At 53.6% G+C, this 19,044-nt stretch overlaps 3 protein-coding genes across 3 annotated transcripts in view; all 3 read left to right on the forward strand.

Annotated features, from left to right (window-relative positions):
* ANKRD2 (ankyrin repeat domain 2) overlaps positions 1–8,128 on the forward strand; it is a 15,492-nt gene extending 7,364 nt beyond the window's left edge. The window contains exons 6-13 of the mRNA XM_006157403.1: positions 131–321; positions 580–738; positions 821–928; positions 3,383–3,481; positions 3,835–3,933; positions 6,802–6,900; positions 7,055–7,153; positions 7,886–8,128. Coding sequence (XP_006157465.1) covers positions 131–321; positions 580–738; positions 821–928; positions 3,383–3,481; positions 3,835–3,933; positions 6,802–6,900; positions 7,055–7,153; positions 7,886–8,035 — 1,004 coding nt within the window. The 3' untranslated portion in view covers positions 8,036–8,128. The remainder of the gene's footprint in view (positions 1–130; positions 322–579; positions 739–820; positions 929–3,382; positions 3,482–3,834; positions 3,934–6,801; positions 6,901–7,054; positions 7,154–7,885) is intronic.
* Positions 8,129–8,647: 519 nt separating this feature from the next.
* HOGA1 (4-hydroxy-2-oxoglutarate aldolase 1) overlaps positions 8,648–19,044 on the forward strand; it is a 31,478-nt gene continuing 21,081 nt past the window's right edge. The window contains exon 1 of the mRNA XM_006157338.3: positions 8,648–9,186. Within this exon, the coding sequence (XP_006157400.1) occupies positions 8,976–9,186 (211 nt within the window). The 5' untranslated portion in view covers positions 8,648–8,975. The remainder of the gene's footprint in view (positions 9,187–19,044) is intronic.
* On the forward strand, positions 14,501–15,921 carry CUNH10orf62 (chromosome unknown C10orf62 homolog; the record flags this gene model as incomplete). Its single annotated transcript, XM_014591177.1, has 1 exon — positions 14,501–15,921. A coding segment is annotated over one exon (1,059 nt), but the record flags the coding sequence as incomplete, so codon positions are not given.

Consider the following 19,044-nt stretch of genomic DNA (forward strand, 5'->3'; position numbering starts at 1 on the left):
AGGTGTTGAGCCGGGCTGGGGTTGATATAGGGGGCAAACCACAGAATTTGTCTCCTTTGGGGGTGTTTCCAGGAGCCCTGCCCTGCCTGGGGCCCTCGAGGACCATGCAGAGGGCTCTGAGCCTACACAGAAGGTCGCGGTGGGGTGCCCTTGGTGTGGTGCGGGGAGAGGTCGCCTGCCTCCCCAGGTCCTGGAGAAAGCGCTCTCCTTGGCTTACAGAAACTCCGCGGAGCCGCACAGTCCAAGCTGCCCATGAACCTGCTGGTGCTGGAGGACGAGAAGCACCATGGGGCTCAGAACCTGGCACTCCAGAAGGTGAAGGTAAGTGCGGAGAGCCCGCCGCCTGCACTCAGGGCCAGTGACGATGGCCAGTCCCCACAGCACCCCCGGGCGCTGTTAGCAATGCGGGGTCTCCGGCCCACCGACCTGCCGCTGGTCTGCCGCCTGGTCGAGGACGCGTGGACCTTGATTCTTTCTCGTGAGGTCTCCGGATCCACCCACCCTACTTCCAGCTCAGCCCAGGGACCCCCACACCCCGAAAGCTGTGCTGGTGGGCGTTGATGGCTTGTCCCCACGCAGGGCCAAGAACGCGTGCGCAAGACGTCCCTGGACCTGCGGCGCGAGATCATCGACGTGGGCGGGATCCAGAACCTCATCGAACTGCGGAAAAAACGCAAGCAGAAGAAGCGGGAAGCCCTGGCCGCCTCCCAGGAGCCCCCTCCGGAGCCCGAGGAGATCGTAAGTGTCGTAGTGCGTGGGAGGGCGCCGGGGGCCTCAGATGACCCGGGTGGCCCTCGATGTCTGGAATCACGCCTTGCAGACCGGCCCTGTGGATGAAGAGACCTTCCTGAAAGCTGCGGTGGAGGGGAAAATGAAGGTCATCGAGAAGTTCCTGGCCGATGGAGGCTCAGCCGACACCTGCGACGAGGTGATGCCCTGCCCGCCCCACTGCGATCCTGGCTGGCCTGGGTGGGCCTCTGTGACAACAGGCGTGGGTGGGGTAGGGGCGGGTCTGGGAGTAGGATACCTCCACAGGAATTTACCCAAATCCTCCTTAGACTCTTTCCTACTGGAACCAGCTCCAGAGTAACAAATGTCTGGTTTGTTTAGGGAAGAGGGAAGGATGGAATGAAACAGAAGATCCTCCATCAGGAGGCCTAGGCTCAAATCCCGTCTCTAACACTCAGTAGCTTTAGGACCTGTGGCTGGGCCAGTCATCTCTCTAGCCTGTTTCCTCCTCTTTAAAATGGTCTACTTGAGAACCAGCAGGTGACATGGTGATAAAGGTGCTGGACTCAGGACCAGCAGTTGGCGTAATGGCTTCGTTGCTGAACTCCCATGTAGCCGGCTGCTGTTCGAGCCCTGGACCCGGTGGCTTAAACTCACGCCAGGCGCATGTGCGTGCGTGCCCAAGATCCCGAGAAGAGAATGGAGAAGGGATCGTAGTGTGACCATCACCCCTGGGGGGTGATTTCTCGCTTTCTGTCTCTCTGTCTGTCTCTGTCTTTCTGGCAAGGCCATGCCCCCCATAGGAAAAACCCCTCCAAAAAAAAAAAAAAAAGGTGCTGGACTCCCACATGACTGATCATGATTTGAGTCCTAGACCCAGTGCCTTGCTTTCTTAATCCCCCACTCCCTCTCTGTCTCATGAGTGCTTGTGTTCTATAGCAAATTAATAATAGTAGTAATAAATAAAATTAAATAAATCTACTTTTTCTTTTTTTGGAGAGGTTTTTGCTATAGTATGCATGCGTTTGCCAGAAAGATAGAGAGGCAGAAATCACCCCCCAGGGGGAATGGCCATGCCGCAATCCCTTCTCCTCCATTCTCCTCTCAGGATCTTGGGCACGCATGCACATGTGCCCAGCATGAGCTTAAGCCACCGGGTCCAGGACTCGAACCGCGGTTGACTACATGGGAGCCCAGCAACATAGCCATTACGCCAACTGCTAATCCCTAAATAATTCTACTTTTTTAAAAAAGTGGCCTACTTGGGGCCAGCTGCCATATTGTGATCAGGAAGCTGGATCCCACATGACTGACTGCACAGTTCAAGTCCCAGACATGGCAGCCTGAACACATGCAGCACAGTGTGCGTTCACGTGTGCACAGAATCCTGAGAGGAGAAGGGAGAAGGGATTGCCACACGACCACCCCATGGGGGTGCTTTCTCACTTTCTGTCTCTCTTAGCAAGTGCACACACCTTCTAGCAAATTAAAACAAACAAAAAAAGCCTACTTCTCTCACATGTTAGGATAACCAAGTGGAATAAGTATGCATTGAATGAATGAAAAAGCTTTAAGGCACGTGCTAGGATGGGGTGTTTTTGTTGCTCATGGTATAATATTGTTCTTCCTTAGAAGCATTGCTTTTGGAGCCAGCAGGTGATGCAGAGGTTAAGGTGCTGGATCCCACGTGACCAGCTGCACGGTTCAAGTCCTGAACCTGGCAGCTTGAAAATCATGCTGGGCATGTGTGTGTGTGTGCCAAAATCTTGAGAGGGGAAGGGATTGTAGTGTAGCCATCCCCCTGAGGGGGTGATTTCTCACGCGCCCCCATTTCTGGTGAGCACACGCATGTGCTCTCACGCTTCCCAAGCCTACCAGGTCCAGGACGTGAACTGCAGTCAACCATGTGGAATCCAGCCACCTTAATCTTCAGGCCACCAGCCAGCCCCCTGTCCTTTCTCTTCTTTCGACTCCCGGGTCTTAATCCCTCCCAGTCTATCCAAGCACCTCCTGCTTCTGAGGACTGTGCTGGGTATTGGAGTATACAAAACAGAAACACGAGGGTTAAGGGTGGGGCAGACTGGCTCCGAGCTGGATCACTGTCATAAAGAAAGACACATTTGGCCCGAGGGTTTGAAGAGTCCGAAGCAGAGGTGGCCTGAGATGGAAGGCGGTCATCCCTCCTGCAGCAGAATGCAGCGTAGCCTGCTCGTGCTGGTCCTGTGCCGGGCACTCAGGGGAAACAGTCCAGCGAGGCGTGGCCTGCCCTCCCGCACCCTCGGTCAGGGCTCATTTGGGCCCTGGGGCGGCTCTGGCCTTCAGGCTTCATGGAGACAAGGGCACTTGAGCTGAAGGAGCAACCAGCCACGTGACGCACCCACAGGGAGTGACGGAAGCCCACATGCCCTCAGAGGGCGCAGCCTGCATCAGGCCTGCTTGATGGCATGGGGGCTGCGAGGTCACAGTCCCCAGGCAGAGGTCTCTGAGGCTGGGTGGCTGGCACACACAGGAGCTGGCGAACACAGCAGACGAGGGGGCCCCGCACTGGGGCAGAATCGAGCTGGAATCAGGCCTGGGTTTCGGCTTGGGTGGGAGACGACGAGCTCTGGGCCTGAGGGCACAGGCCAGGCCCTGAAAGTCTCTCTGGGGACAGTTCCGCCGGACAGCACTGCACCGAGCCTCTCTGGAGGGCCACTTGGAGATCCTAGAGAAGCTTCTGGAGAGTGGGGCCACGGTGGACTTCCAGGATCGGGTGAGCGAGGCAGCAGGTATTGAGTGGGAGGCAGGGGGTGGGCCCAGTACCAATAGACCACCTCGACCTACCAGCCTGTGTCAAGCAGGTACACAGGCTCCTCAGGGGCCAGGCCCTCCTCTAGTGGGTGTGTGGCCTTGGCAAGCCCCATCCTTCCTGAGCCTGGTCTGTAAATCTGGCTTAGACAAGACAGGGAGCACCTGAGAATGCTCCTGCTCCGCCTGGTCAGGGCTCAGGGGCTGGAGTGTTGCCCGCACCTCTCCCAGCGGCAGCTCCTGCTCCCTTGGCTGGCGCTTTTCTCCGGGGCACTTTCTTCGCTGCCACTCTGCAGTCAGGCCCTCCTTCCCTTCTAGCTGGACTGCACAGCTATGCACTGGGCCTGTCGTGGGGGCCACCTGGAGGTGGTGAAACTCTTGCAAAGCCGAGGAGCAGACACCAATGTGAGGGACAAGGTGAGGCGTTAATGCTCAGGTTGGTAGACATTGGGGTGACTGGGGAGGACGGCGGGGGCAGTGGGCAGGAAAGGCCAGGAAGGAGGGAGTGGTGGGCGAGCCTGGTTCCTGGAGTGGCTGCAAAGCAGGGGAGCCCAAGCAGTCCTGGTGAGCTTCCAGCCCAAGGATGGGTCCTGTCCATCACCTGCAGGTCCATCACCTGTCCATCACCGTCTGGGATGGCGGCAGGAAGAGCAGAGGGGGGAGGACAGGACCTCCCTATTTTAGGGGATTCGTTGCCATTTGGAAGATGCAGGAGTTGCTCACCTATACAATCCTTTATCATTTTCTAGCTGTCTGTCTGTCCATTCGTCAATTCACCTATTCATTTATTTATGCACCCATTTGTTTAATTGCCACAGGTCACATATGTCACCAGAGAGAGACAGAGAAAGGGGAGAAAACGCACCCTCCAATGGAGCCTGGTCACACTGCAATCCCTTCTCCTCCATTTTTCCACTTTGTTGGGATTTTAAGTACACATGCACACATGCCCGGTGTGTTTGGCAAGCCACTGGGGCCAGGATTTGAACTGTAGTCAGCTGTGTGGGATCCAGCTCCCTTAATCACTAGGCTATAGGCCAGCCCCATCCATTTATTGATTTATTTAGCCACCATCCTTCTTTTCACTCATTCCTTCGTGTGTAACCTTGAACAAATGACTGAGTCTCTAAGACATCTTTAAAATGTCTTGCAGGGCAGGAAAATGTATGTTAATGAATTATTTATTCAACACAAGGCTACTGTTTTCTAAGGTTTTACCATGCCCATCACATGCTCTTTCTCTATTTTTCTTTTTTTTTTGGAGAGGTTTTTGCTATAGGGTGTATGCGCTCACCAGAAAGACAGAGACAGAGAAACAGAAAGCTAGAAATCATCCCCCAGGGGGGATGGCCACACCACAATCCCTTCTCCTCCAGTCTCCTCTCAGGATCTTGGGCACGCACGCACACGTGCCCGGCATGAATTTAAGCCACCGGGTCCGGAGCTTGAACCTCGTTGGACTACATGGGAGTTCAGCGACATAGCCATTACGCCAACTGCTGGTCCCTCCACTGTTTTGATAATTATACTAAACTCCATTTATTAAGAGAGAGAGCATGTGGGGACCAGCAGTTGGCGTAATGGCTATGTTGCTGAACTCCCATGTAGCCGACCATGGTTCGAGTCCTGGACCTGGTGGCTTAAACTCTCTCCGGGCGTGTGTGCTTGCGTGCTCAAATCCCAAGAGGAGACTGGAGGAGAAGGGATTGTGGTGTGGCCATCCCCCCTGGGGGGGTGGGTGATTTCTCGCTTTCTGTCTCTGTTTTCTCTGTCTCTCCAGCAAGCACACATACCCTATAGCAAAAATCTCTCAAAAAAACCCACAAAAAACAAAAGCAACAAAGCACCTCTATTCTTTATAAGTTACTTAAACTCAAGTGTTTCTGTTACTAGCAATGCAAAGAAATAAAACCATAATTAATAATAAAATAGAATTTTTAAAATTGTTTTATTTAACTATTTATTTATTTATTTATTTATTTATTTATTTTAATTTAGCCAGAGAGGGACAGAGTGAGAGAGAGAGCGAGAGGAGTAAAGTGAGAAAGGAAGCCACCAGGTCCGGGACCCAAACCACAGTTGGCCATGTAAGAGTCCAGCATCCCTAACCACCACGTCAACTGCTGGCCCCCAAAACTGAACAATTTTAATAATATGCTAGCATCACCACTCTTGTACTTTGGGCCAGTATGAAGTGAAATAGGGGTTCCTGAACACAAGTTCTGTGATGCCATGACAGACTATCTGGCAACTGAGACAGCTTCTGAGTAACTAGCAGTGGAGTGGCATAGACAATATAGACTTACTGGACAAAGGGATGATTCACGTCCTGGGTGGGAAAGAACTAGATGGCATGGGATTTCATATTTCTAAGACTAGCAAGCACTTTAAAACTTATTGTTTCTTTCTGGAATTTTCCACTTTAATATTTCTGGACTACAGTTAACTATGCACAAATGAAACTACAGAAAACAAAGCCAAGAATGGGGCAGAAGGGGCAGAATACGTGGTAGTGTGTCTGCATCCCCAGGTTGTGAGTTCCTTGAAAACGAGAGGCCAAGGCTTACTTCCTTGTGCCTGCAGCCTAGAAGGATGCCTGGGACACAAAAAGCAGCAACTGAAGGAATGAGTAGGAACCTTATTAATACTGGAAGTAATAGTAAGGCACCTAGGTAAGACTCTACAAATGGTACAGACGCTGAAACATACGTAACAATAGCAGATACCACTTACTGAGTACTTACCAGGTGTCAGGCATTATGCTACACGTTTCACATGTATTATTTAATTTATTCTTTAATTTTTTTCTTTTTTTTTTCCTGTAGGATGCATGTGCTCAACAGAGATAAGGGGAGAAAGAGAGAGAGTGAGAGAGAGAAATACCCTCTTGGGGGGATGGCCACACTTCAATCTCTTCTCCATTCGGGATTTCTGGGGGGGTGGGTGATTTCTCGCTTTCTGTCTCTCTGTCTCTCTCTGTCTTTCTGGCAAGCACACGTGCCCTATAGCAAAAACCTTTTAAAAAAAAAAAAACAGTGGAGAAGTAAATAGTTGCTCAGAGCTGGGCAAGAGGGAAATCATAGATGGCTTCCTAGAGGAGGTGGTAGCTAAGCTTCAGAGTGAGACCAGTGAATGGTGGGGAATTGTGCCATTCCCTGTCCCTCCGGGCTCAGGCCTTGGCACTAGGACTTGGAAGAGGGATTCGCATGGAGTTAGGACAGCCCTAGCCCCAGGGGCACCATAGTCCCAGCACCCCAGCTGCCATCTCTGCTCATCCCCACCCAGCTGCTGAGCACCCCTCTGCATGTGGCGGTCCGAACAGGGCACGTGGAGATTGTGGAGCACTTTCTAACCCTGGGCATGGACATCAACGCCAGAGACAGAGTGAGTGCTGGCCTCCCCGTCAGCCCCACCGCGGGCCCCCACTGGTGTGTGGTCCTTCCCTCCGGATCCCTCAGGATCATGATTCCTGAGCAGGGTCTCTGGTCCCCCCCCACCACTGCCCACGAGGGCCATGCTGAGTGCCACTCTGCCCTAGGAAGGGGACAGTGCCCTGCACGATGCTGTGAGGCTCAACCGCTACAGAATCATCAAGCTGCTGCTCCTGCACGGGGCCGACATGATGGCCAAGAACCTGGTGAGCTCACTCCTTCCCGGCACAGGGGCTCAGGGGTCCGTGGGAGCACGCGCACAGGGAGGGCCGTCTGGCCCAAGGACAGACCATGGTTCTGGCCCATTACCCGTGCAAAAGTGGGCCACATCCAGAACACCACTCCAGCCACTGCCACCCCCGGCCCTGTGAGCCGGTGTCCAGGACCAGGAACGGGCACAGAGGGTGAGCAGAGGGGGCAGTTGGAGGACTCCCCAGGGCCACACAGGCCATGGGGGTCCCGAGTGCAGGCCCAGAGAGGCCAAAGCCATGCAGTCCAAGCTGAAAGGAACCCAGTCCTTGGTTGCTGCGGCTGTGCGGGCATACCACTTTGGTTCCTGGTGACCCTGAGTTTTCTTAGAACTTCTGTTCCCCAGCCCGAGCTCTGCGTTAGGGCCCGGAGCCATGAGAAAATGGGAGGGTCCTCTGGCTCAAGAAAGGCTGAGGAGAGGCAGGAAGCAGGAGGATACAGAGCGGGCATACCTGGGGGCTTCTCAGCCTCAGCTCTCCCGGCATTTGGGCTGGGTAACTCTTTGGGGATAGGGGGCTGCTCTGTCCATTGTAGGATATTTAAGTAGCTACCCTGGCTGTCCCCCTCCCAGTCCTGGCCACCAAAACTGTCTTCACACATGGCCAGTTGCCCCACTTGACAACCGCTGGTGTAGACAAGGGCGTCTTGTGGTGTAGACTCCTGAAAGAATCTCCTCTTGGTTCCCCCAGGCAGGGAAGACTCCAACGGATCTGGTGCAGCTATGGCAGACGGACACACGGCACGCCCTGGAGCACCCTGAGCCGGGGTCAGAGCAGAATGGGTTGGAGGGGTCTGCCGAGAGTGGGAGAGAGACCCCCCAGCCGGTGCCAGCCCAGTAAACGCCGGCCCCAACCCAGCCAGGCACCCAGCCCCTCCCCACCAGCCCCAGAGCTAACTGAAGATCCAGCCATCCCTCTGTAGGATCCAGGAGCCCCCACAAACTGCAATAAAAAAAGTCATCTTTGCTATTTGTGATGTTTGTTTCTGTTCACCGTCATGTCTGAAATATTTAGAAAAGAAGGAAGACTGGGGAGGACAGTGGGCCTGGGGAAGAGGGAAACGTGGGGCCTGGGGCCCTCTGAGCCAGCCCTCGGCTGTCGGGATTACAGCCTCTTGCTTCTTGCTCACTTCTGCTAATCCTGTTTTTCCGGCCTCTTCTCAAACCCTGAGGGCCAGCCTGGCCTCTGCACGGATGGGCTTGGCGATGCACTCATCCTGGACCCCCTCCTGGTGACCAATGTCCTGTGGAGCTGTGTGTGGCCAGCACAGGCCTGTCACGTGGGGCAGCCTTGGCTGGAGCGCCGGGCAGGGGTTGGGGCAGCGGAGCACACAGCTCTGCACTGGCTGCTGCTGCTCTTTGTGCCACGCCCCCAGCAGGCGGGGCCAGCTCAGCCAATCAGCTCTCCAGCCTTGGCCCTACCCATGCCCACGGAATTGTGGGAGGAGGGCCAGGCTGGAGACGCTGTTAGTGTCGTTACTGTTGGGACCCCAGGAGTCGGCTCTCCTGGCCAGAGGGACACTGCCTTGTGGCAGTTCCCCAGCCTGCTCCCCAGCGGGAAGAAATGCCCCCTAGGGCCTAGAGGCCTTGCCCAGACCCTGGGTCGTCCAGCTCAGGCCTCTCCCAGTGCCCACGAGTGTGTGTGTGTGTGTGTGTGTGTGTGTGGGGTGGGGGTGCAAATTTTTAACTAGACACGTTAATCATTAAGGAGCGCTAGAGAGGAGTCCAAACAGCCTCACTCCGGGGACACAGACCAGCTGGGCCACAGGCCTCCCGCGGAGATGCTGGGCCCCCAAGTCTGGGCCTCTGTGAGGCAGGGGCTGAGCAGGGGCTGGTGCAGGAATGTCCGGGGCTGGGCCTCAGGGCCAGGGAGGAAGGTAGACATTGCAGGCATCTACCCCCCTGTGACCACCCCCTTCACTGCCACGGCCGAGGTGGACTATGGGAAACTGGAGGAGAATCTGCACAAACTGGGCACCTTCCCCTTCCGAGGTAAGCGGGGAGGCCGGCAGGCGGGAATGACCCGTTCTCTTCAGCCAGAGGCCAGAAGAGCAGCCAGCCGGAGGGGGGCTGGTGCTCTGCAGGTGGTTTCAGATGGAAGAGGAGCAGGGTGCACGGTGCCAGTCAAGGGGCAGGCAGGTGCCTCTGCTGGCCTGTGACCTGGTGCTGAACCTTGTCTGCCTCAGTTTCTCCAGTGGTAAACGGACTGCTACAGGGCCTTCTCGGCTCCCAGAGTTAACCTGGGGGCTGGCTGGATAGTGGGTGTGAAAGTCCTTGGCCACTGGGCAGTCCGCAGCCCCCAGGCACTGGCGGGGGCCCCCCCCAGCCAGCAGGCACACTGCTTGGGCAAAGCCTCCCTTGGCCGGATTACTTCTCCCTGTTTTGACTCCTCTGGCTCATTCCCCCCTTTACACATGGGTGTCCCCCTCTCTGAAGTCAGGGGCCAGATCATGTTTGTGACACTCAACATGCAACACAGTTGTAGCACAGCAAGTGAGGTAGCAGGAAGGGGCGACTCCGGCCCGTCCTCGCCCATCGCCTGCGGGGTACTCTCAGCACCGCCTCACAGACGGGGTCGGCTCAGATGACATGGTCACTCGCCCAGGTCACTCAGCTAGTTCACAGCCGCTGAGGTTTGAACACAGGTCTGACGGCGTGGCCCACGCTGTGTACTGTTCCACTTGCTGACACCCATTACACCCTCTGCATCGCTAGACCAGACTATTTCAACAGTGTCTGGTCGGCACCGGCTTTGGGAACGGTGTGGCCTCTGCTGAGGCGGTACAGTGTAGCAGTGAAGACTGAAGACTCTGCGGGCCAGCAGGTGACCTCATGACTGAGGCACTGGGCTCCCACATGGCCAATTACAGTTCAAGTCCCAGATCCAGCATCTAGAAACTCACACCAGATGCATGTGGGTGCATGCCCAGAGTCCTGAGAGGAGAACTGAGAAGGGATTGTGGTGTGGCCATCCCCCCGGGGGGTGATTTCTTGCTTTCCATTTGTCTCTCTGTCTCTCCAGTGAGCACATGTGCTCTAAGGCAAAAATCTCTTAAGGAATAACAGAAAGACTGAAGATCCTATGTTCAAATTGTAGCTTTGCCACTGACTTACTGTGGGGTAACCCCTCTAAACCTGTTTCCCCCGCCCGATGCCTAGGGGTACTAACACCCGTGTGGTGGGGTGGTTGGGAGAGCACTCAGAGAGTGCAAGTGAAAGCATGTGAAAATTGCAGTGTGATCTCTCGGAAGTATTGAGTCCAATGGTGATAATTGTGAAGATGACAGTGTGGGGCCAGCAGGTGGCATGGTGGCTAAGACACTGGATTCCCACATGGACAACTGCAGTTTGAGTGCCACACCTAGCAGCTTGCTTTCTCATTTTCCATCTCTCTTTTTCTAGCTCTCTTTGGTAAGTGCATGTGCCCTACAGCAAATTAAAAAATAGTAATAATAATAAAATTAAATCATTCTGTCCAAAAAATGTCAGTGCGGTTGGCACCACCCCAAAGCTATCTTGTGACAGTGGCCACTGATCTGACACCCCATTGATCGCTCGGTGTTGAGGGGATGTCCCATGGACACCTGCATTGAACAGGGACACAAACTACAAATTTCTTTCTTTCTTTCTTTCTTTCTTTCTTTCTTTCTTTCTTTCTTTCTTTTTTTTGGAGAGGTTTTTGCTATAGGGCACATGTGCTCACCAGAAAGACAGAGAAAGACACAGAGACAGAAAGCGAGAAATCACCCCCCAGGGGGGATGGCCACGCTGCAATCCCTTCTCCTCCATTCTCTTCTCGGGACCTTGGGCACGCACGCACATGTGCCCAGTGTGAGTTTAAGCCACTGGGTCTGGGACTTGAACCGCAGTGGACTACATGGGAGTCCAGCTACACAGCCATTATGCCATCTGCTGGTTCCAGGACACAAACTCTAGTGAATTTCCACAGGGACTTGGCTCAGGGGGCCTGGAGGTTTGGGCCAAGGCCGGGTTCTCTTGAGTCTTTAAAATGGAGAAGACTCGATATTGACGTTCAAGGACATCCCAGTGCCAGGTGGGGAGCAGGCACTTGTATCATTGTCTGTCTGCTGCCCAGAAAATCCACATAGACCCTCAGACGCCTCTGGACCTTCCTGCCGGTCGCACCCACCCATTCCTGCAGAGAGAGGGGTGAGCACAGGCTGCGGGGTTGGGCAGCCATGGCCACACGTGCCCTGCTCTGTCCCCCCGGCAGCCCAGCAGGCTCCTGCTCCATCTCCTCTCCCGTCCACACGCCAGGCAGGCAGGGGACTGTGGCAGGAAGGGCCCGGTATCTGGGAAGTGGCAGAATCCTGGGTAAAAACCCGGCTTTGGGAACCAGCAGTTAGTGTAATGGCTATGTCGCTGGACTCCCACGTACGACCGTGGTTCGCGTCCTGGACCCGGTGGCTTAAAACTCGCGCTGGGTGCGTGTGCGTGCGTGCCCAAGATCCCGAGAGGAGAATGGAGGAGAAGGGATTGCGGCGTGACCATCCCCCCTGGGGGGGTGATTTCTCGCTTTCTGTCTTTATGTCTCTCTCTGTCTGTCTGGCGAGCGCACGCGCCCTATAGTGAAAAAAAAAAAAAAAATCCGGCTTTGTCAGTCCCAGAGACTAGACAGATCACTTAGCCTCTCTTTCCGGTGTCCTCACTCAAGTGGGAACTGGGCCTCGGACTGCTGGCCACAGGACTCAGCACGCTCCTCCCCACCAGTTCACGCACGGGCACTGGCACAGGGAAGGCAGGGCCGAAGGGTCTGTCACTGCTCCCAGCCAAAATGTCCAGAAAGGAAGCAGCAAGTGACTTTTTCTCGGACGTCTGTGTTTCTCCCACCCGTCCTGGCCTGGGTAGACCTCACTCAGAGGCAGGGGAAGGAGTCATCATATCACACTGGAAGAGCCTTCTACAAGTTCCAGGCCCTCTGGAGGGGTGGGGAGACCTGCCCTTGAGGAATCGGTGAACATTTAGAGATTCTTCTGGAAGGCATTCAATGAAACTGTGTAGCTTTTTTTCTTTAATCTTTCTTTTTTCAAGAATTGCTTATTTTATTATTTTTTTAAAGAGATTTTTGCTGGGGGCCAGCAGGTGATGTGATGGTTAAGGTGCTGGACCCTCCCACATGGCTGACCACGGTTCAAGTTCCGAACCCGGGGACTTGCTTTCTCACTTTCCCTCTCTTTCTCTCTGTGTCTCTCTCTGGTCAAACTGAAAAATAAATGAATGAATAAATAAATTTAAATAAATAATTCTTTAAAAGAAAAGAGAGAGATTTTTGCTGTAAGTCATGTGTACTCGCTGGAGAGACAGAGAGACAGAAAGTGAGAAATCACCCACCGGGGGGATGGCCACACCACAATCTCTTCTTCTCCATTCTCCTCCTGGGGTTTGGACACACACACACATGTGTGCCCAGCGTGAGTTTCAAGCCTCTGAGTCTGGGACTTGAACTGTAGTCAGCCATGTGGGAGTCTAGCAACATAACCATTATGCTATCTGCTGGTCCTAAGCATTGCTTATTTGTACTGATTATTTGAATAAAGAATATTATTTTCTTTATTTTGTATAGTTAGTTAGTTTGTTACAGGGTGTGTGTGCTTTCCAGAGAAAGAGAGAAAGAAAACACCTCCCAGGGGAATGCCCCCCCCCGCCCCCAACAATCCCTTCTCCTTTCAGGATTTTGGGCATGCACACACGTGTGCCCAGTTGTTTTTTAAGCTACCAAGTTCAGGACTAGAGCCACCTAACCACCATGCTACTGACTGGGCCAAGAGTGTTCTTTTAAAATGAAAGTTATAACCAGAGACTGGAGGGAGAGGTTGCAGAATAGCCATTTGGCCCTGAACTCACACCCCAAAACAACCTGAAAGATGGACTTTGAATTGTTATTTCCAAATGAGGTTAGTGGATGAGCAAGAGCTACTGCAGCAGGGCTGGGAGATGACAGGCCCACAAAGCTGAGCTTGTGTTGTCTTCTGTGTGTAGAGTGGACCGTGGTTTCTTATGGTAAGATTTTGGGGCTTATGAAAACCATTACCGGGGTCAGGAGGTGGTGTGATGGTTGAGCATGCTGGACTCCCACATGGCCGACGGCAATATGAGTCCCTGACTTGGGAGCTTGCTTTCTCACTTTCCCTCTTTCTCTCTGTCTCTCTCTCTCTCTGTCCCTCCCTGGTTAAGTTAAAAATACATACATACATACATAAAGTTAAATGATTATTTTTTAAAATATTTTTTTTTAAAGAAAATCCTTACTCTTTTTGCCTTTTTAAATTTGCCAAAGGGTGTGTATGTGCACCAGGGACACACACACACACACACACACACACACACACAGAGGGAGAAAGCACCCCCAGTGGGGGATGGTCACACTGCAACCCCTGCTCCTCCATTTCTCCATCCTTTCAGTATATTGGGCATATTTTTCAAACCATGGGGCTGGGATTTGAACTGCAGGGTCAGCCATGTGGGTTCACTGGGCCAGTTCCTAAAACCATTACTCTGTTAAAGAAAATATTTTGTCTCAAATATTACAATTTTTACAACCCTATTTTGGAATAGGTCATCATTTTAAAAATGTGTTAGATGCTTCTGGAAGGAAAAAAAAAAAACTAGAGCAGCCCTCTGAAGCCCTGGGTGGGAGTAGGTTCGCGGTTGCCTGCTCCCACAGACCACTTGGCCAGCCGGCCCTACCACAACTTGGACTGTGCCCTCTTCCCAGGGGGCAAGTTCTGGGTTTGCAGGCGCATCACTAAGAGGTCACAGCTGCCTCCTGGGACGCTCCAGGGACCTGAGACCCACTGAGATCGCCTGTCCTGTCCATGGTGCCTCTCACCCATGGCTTGTCATTGTGACCTCATGTTCTTCCAGCATGAGCTCCCTGCTGGGTCCTTTTGGACTTGCTGTAATGGGGTGATGGCTGCAGGCGGGGTGGGTATGTTGAGCTGGCCTCAGAGATGGGCCCCGGAGTGAGGAGCCAGCAGTCACAGGTGGCCAGGAGTGAATGCTAGCCCAGTCAAGCAGTCCTGCCATGGCCAGCCTGACCCAGCTCCCTCTGTCACCCGGGAGGGACAGAGATCAAGTCTGGAAGATGAAGACTGAGTTACAGGCTGGTTACAAGCAGGAGGTGGAAGGACTCAGGATTGGAGAAACTGCCCTTCCACCAACTTGGGGTCAGCTGTCAGGCTGGACGACAGGACCGAGGCCTTGGGCAATGCCTAGACTGATGGTCGCTGTGACCTCTCTCCACCCTGCCCCCCACTGCCTTCCTCACAATGGGATTCATTGCTGAGGTGGGAGGGGCCTCCCAGGGAGAGCACAGAGGGGGCCTGCCTGCCAGACACCTCCGGGGAGCCTGCCTTTCAAGCATGAACCACCCCACCTGAGCTGCCAACTCCGTGTGCCCTTAGCTCTGCCTGCCTGGCCTGGGGTCCTGGAGACCTTCTGGGAGCTCATCCAGCAACCATCATGCAAGGTGGTGCTGGGCACGGCCCTCTTCCTGGGAGGCGGAGGCCTGGTGCTGTGGGCGCAGAGGAAGAGGAGGCAGAAGATCACGCCTGAGCTCGCGACGGCTGAGCATGAGTCCCCAGAAGCCCTCAGAACAAAGGAGAGCTGGATCAAGTCGCACTTCAGCTGCCTGTCGGAAGAGAAGCTGTGCACCAACACCGCCAGCGCCTGCTGCAGTGCCCCGCAGCCCGAGGGCGGGAGCGGCGAGGCCAACACCACCATCCGCGTGGAGACCTTCAGCACCAGGCAGGGGGAGGAGGGCGCCGCCCTGCACCGGGAGTCCTTCACCAGTCGGCAGAGGATGTCCGGGTGCTCAGTGATCAAGGAGACCCACAGGGAGTCTGGGAAGGCCTCGTCCTCGGAGGAGGCCACGTGGGCCGCCGTGGCTGCCTGCACCAAGGAGATCGACGCCAAGGGGCGGCACCTGGCGGACTCCATGCTGCAGCGGGCTACGGCCTACCAGCACTCGGGCCACCTGGAGTCCAGGGACATCAGCCCGGAGGAGCTTAAGGCCCTGGAGGAGGTGGAGATGAAGCTGAAAGGGAGTTTTCTCACCAAGCAGGAAAGCACGGTCGCAGGCGCCAGCCACACCCACACTTTCCATCCTAGCCACCAGGGTCACCCAGGTCATGCAAGCCATCAGAGTCAAGGCCACCCAAACCCTCAGAGTCAAGGCCAGCCAGGCCACCAGAGTCAAGGGCACCAGGGTCACCCAGGCCATCTGAACTACCAGAATCGTCCAAGCCATGCAAGCTACCAAGGCCATCCAGGTCACACAAGCTTCCCAGGTCATCCTGGTCACCTGAGCCACCAGAGCCACAGCCTGCCCAACCGCAGTCACTAGTTCTGTGACTCCTCTGAAGCCACCTAACCACAGATGGAGATCCCCTTCCCCCAGCAGGGCTGGCCACACAGGCCTGTTTCCTCCCCAAGGGCACCCTCTGGGGCCTGGGCTGGGCCGCCTCCATGGCCCGTCCCTCCGCAGGCCCTCCACGTGTCCCAGGCACCTGGACTCCATGAGCAGGGCCTGTCCCAGAGGGGAGACCCTGACAGAGGGAGAGCCGGGTGCCAGCACAGCAGCCCAGGTAGACCCGGAGGCCCGGAAGGCCCATGGAGAGGAGACAGACAAGGCAGATCCCGGGAGCAACTGAGAGCCCCACGTTGACGCCGAGCGCCTGGAACAGAGCCAATAAAGCCTTGTATCCCTCCCTGCGAGTCTGGGGGCTCTGTGGGCAGCCTGAGGCTGGGCAGGGATGGGGGGCTGCCTCCCAGGAGTCCTCTGCGTGGGGACTTGGCCTGAAGCCTTCTCACTAGTCCCAATTTGAGAGTCCGTAGAACGCCCCCAGTCTCGGTTCCGGAATGCGAAAGCTATCTGGCCTCAGCACCACCAGCCTGCACTGCCAGGGAACAGGGAATGGGGAGCTGCCTGGGGTGGCGGGAGGGGGGGAGAGACAGGCTCTCAGAAGAGAACAGGTAAGCCTGTGGGACCTGTCCTCAGCACTGTCCTCACCACCCTCTCCCCTTCTCTTTCTTGCAGAGGAGCTGGCTCGCTGCAGCTTCTCTCCCTGCGCTGTCTCCCAGGCCCACCGCGGCACATGTTAGCTCCCCCCCACGGCTGCATCTGCAGCCCCCGAGCCCGGGACGTGGGCTCTTCTGGTTTACGTTACTGCAGTTGGTCACCGGGCTGGAGCCGGGGCTGCTGCTACCGGTGTCACTCCCAGCAACTTTCTCTTTTTGCTCTGAGTTTTGGTGTGTGCCATGCTCTGCATTACGGCACAGCCCTGTGAGGAAGGTATCACATGACCTCCATTTTGCAAATGAGCCTCTGAGGGTCAGAGACCGAATCTGCCTGAGCTGACAGATCGCAAGTGAGGCCAATGGGCTGGACCCCAGCTTTGCCTGGTCCCGAAGTCCGTACCTCTCGTCTTGGCCTCTACTGCCTCCCAGCCCTTCCCACCACCCCCAGATGGCTTTTCTGCTCCCATGCCCTGACTTCTTCCCACATGTCCTGACACTTCTGTCCCCTGTAACCTGGGACTGCCCCCGCCTCAGGGATGACCCATCAGGCAGGCAGTTAAACTTCAGCGAAGTCGACCCAAAGCACTAACTCCAAATCTCTCCTTGACATAGAGATTTCTTACTATTTTGATTTATTATGGATTTACCAGTGGTTCCCAATCTTTGGGCCTCAAACCCTAGGGACCCAGAATCACTACAAAGGACAAAGAGGTTAAAAAATCCCCTCCCATCCACTGATTTCGTAGAGCACAGCTAGGGATATTTGAAGTGTTGCAGACATTACTAATAAGTGACTTTTTGTAAATTACGTGACACATTTTTGTGCACTTAAAATATTTCATAATAATTTTACTTGGAAAAAAGTGGGGTTAATCACACCGAAAAATGTTGGAGCCTGCTAAGTTAGACAAAAGCATGGTCTCATCGCATAGCACGGGCATTAAGTGTTAAAGAAAGCCAGATTCCACGTGGCTGACCAGGGTTTGAGTTCAGGCCTAGTGGCTTGAAAAACAAAGTGGGCACACAAGTGCATGCCCACGATTCTAACAGGATGGAGAATTAGAGGAAAAGGGATTGTGGCATGGCTAGGCCCAATTGGGGATTCTCTCTCTCTCACCCACACATATCTTCTGGTATTAAAAATGCAAAAAAAAAAAAAAAAAAGAGTGGCAAGGTTTGGCCTCTGAAAGTGATTGTTAAGATGCATTAATATATTGGGCCAGCAGGTGGCATGGAGGTTAAGGTGGCTGGATTCCAATGACTGACTGGCAGTTTGAATCCCAGACCTGGCAGCTTGAAAATCATGCTAGGCGTGTGTGTGTGTGCATGCCCCAAATCCTGAGAGGATAATAGAAGAGAAGGGATTGTGACATGGCCATCCCCCTGGGGGGGAGATTTCTCTCTTTCTCTTTCTCTCTCTTTGTCTCTCCCTGGCAAGCACATGCACCCTATAGCAAGCTATTATAAAAAAAATGCATGCACATATCTGAAAGACCTGAAACTCCTTACAAAACACTTAGTACATGATTTTTCAAGTTAGCTAATTATAGGCGTAGGTATGATGGTGCAGGTGGTAAGGCACCATCTCCAGTGCCACATGGAAGCCCTGATCCTGGAGGGCTGGGGGGCTGGGGGGCAGGAGTGCTGTGTCATGATGACACCCTGTCTGGAGTGTCAATTTCTTTCCATGACACAAACTCTTTAAACAAATTAGCTAATAATAACTTTAGAATCTTCAAAACACATTTCAAATCGGTGAGATTCGTCGCCTTCAGTTGGTAGTATCCTACCAGTGACAGTCCTCTGCTTCTGATCATTTTACTTTAAGTAGGTTAAGACTTTTTGGAGTGTAGAGGCTGGATGAGGAATATATAGAAATTTCCTATACTGGGACCAGCAATGGTTACATTACTGGAACCCATGCAGTCAACCACGGTTCAAGTCCTGGACCAGGTGGCTTAAAACTCACGCCAGGCACATGTGTGTGCGTGCCCAAGATCCCGAGAGGAGAATGAAAGAGAAGGGATTGTGGCATGGCCATTCCCCCTGAGAGGGGTGATTTCTCATGTGCCCTATAGCAAAAATCTCTCCCAAAAAAATTCCCTGTACTATTTTTGCAATTTTTAAAAAATAAGTCTAAAAGTAGTTCAAGGGGCAAGCAGGTGGTATGGTGGTTAAGGTGCTGGACTCCCACATGACTGACTGCGGTATGAGTCCTGGATATGGTCGCTTGCTTTCTCACTTTCCCTTTTTAATCTCTCTCTGGTTAAATTTTAAAATAATAAATAATAAAAGTAAGTATATAATTCTTTTCAAAAAGTTGTTCAAAATTGAAAGTTAAGGAAGGTTTACAGACAATTTAGTTATGAGTGCTTTTGCTCGAGGGCGCATGTGCTTGCTGGAAAGAGCGGGAGAAAGTGAGAACGCGCCCTCCGTGGGGAATGATCACACTGCCACCCTCTCCCCTCCATTTATCCTTCCTTTTGGGATTTTGGGCATGCACGCATATTTGCCCACTGTGTGTTTCTCCAGCTACAGTGTCCAGGTCTTGAACCACACAGTTGACCATGTGAGATCCAGTCACTTCAACCACCAGGCCATGAATGAATGGGCTGCTCTAATGCCAAGGTTTGATTGCAGTTGTGATACAAGCAAAATTGCCTCTAGGCAACTGACTCAAGTATAAATTGTTGGTAAGGACTTTTTTTTTTTTTTTTTTTTTTTTAGTTTTTTTTTTTTTTTTTAGGGCAAACGCACTCGCCCGGAGAAAGAGAGAAATCATCCCCTAAGGGGGATGACCATGCCACAATC

Source organism: Tupaia chinensis, unplaced genomic scaffold (genome assembly GCF_000334495.1).
Source record: "Tupaia chinensis unplaced genomic scaffold, TupChi_1.0 Scaffold000539_1, whole genome shotgun sequence".
In the NCBI taxonomy this organism is placed as follows: Eukaryota; Metazoa; Chordata; class Mammalia; order Scandentia; family Tupaiidae; genus Tupaia; species Tupaia belangeri.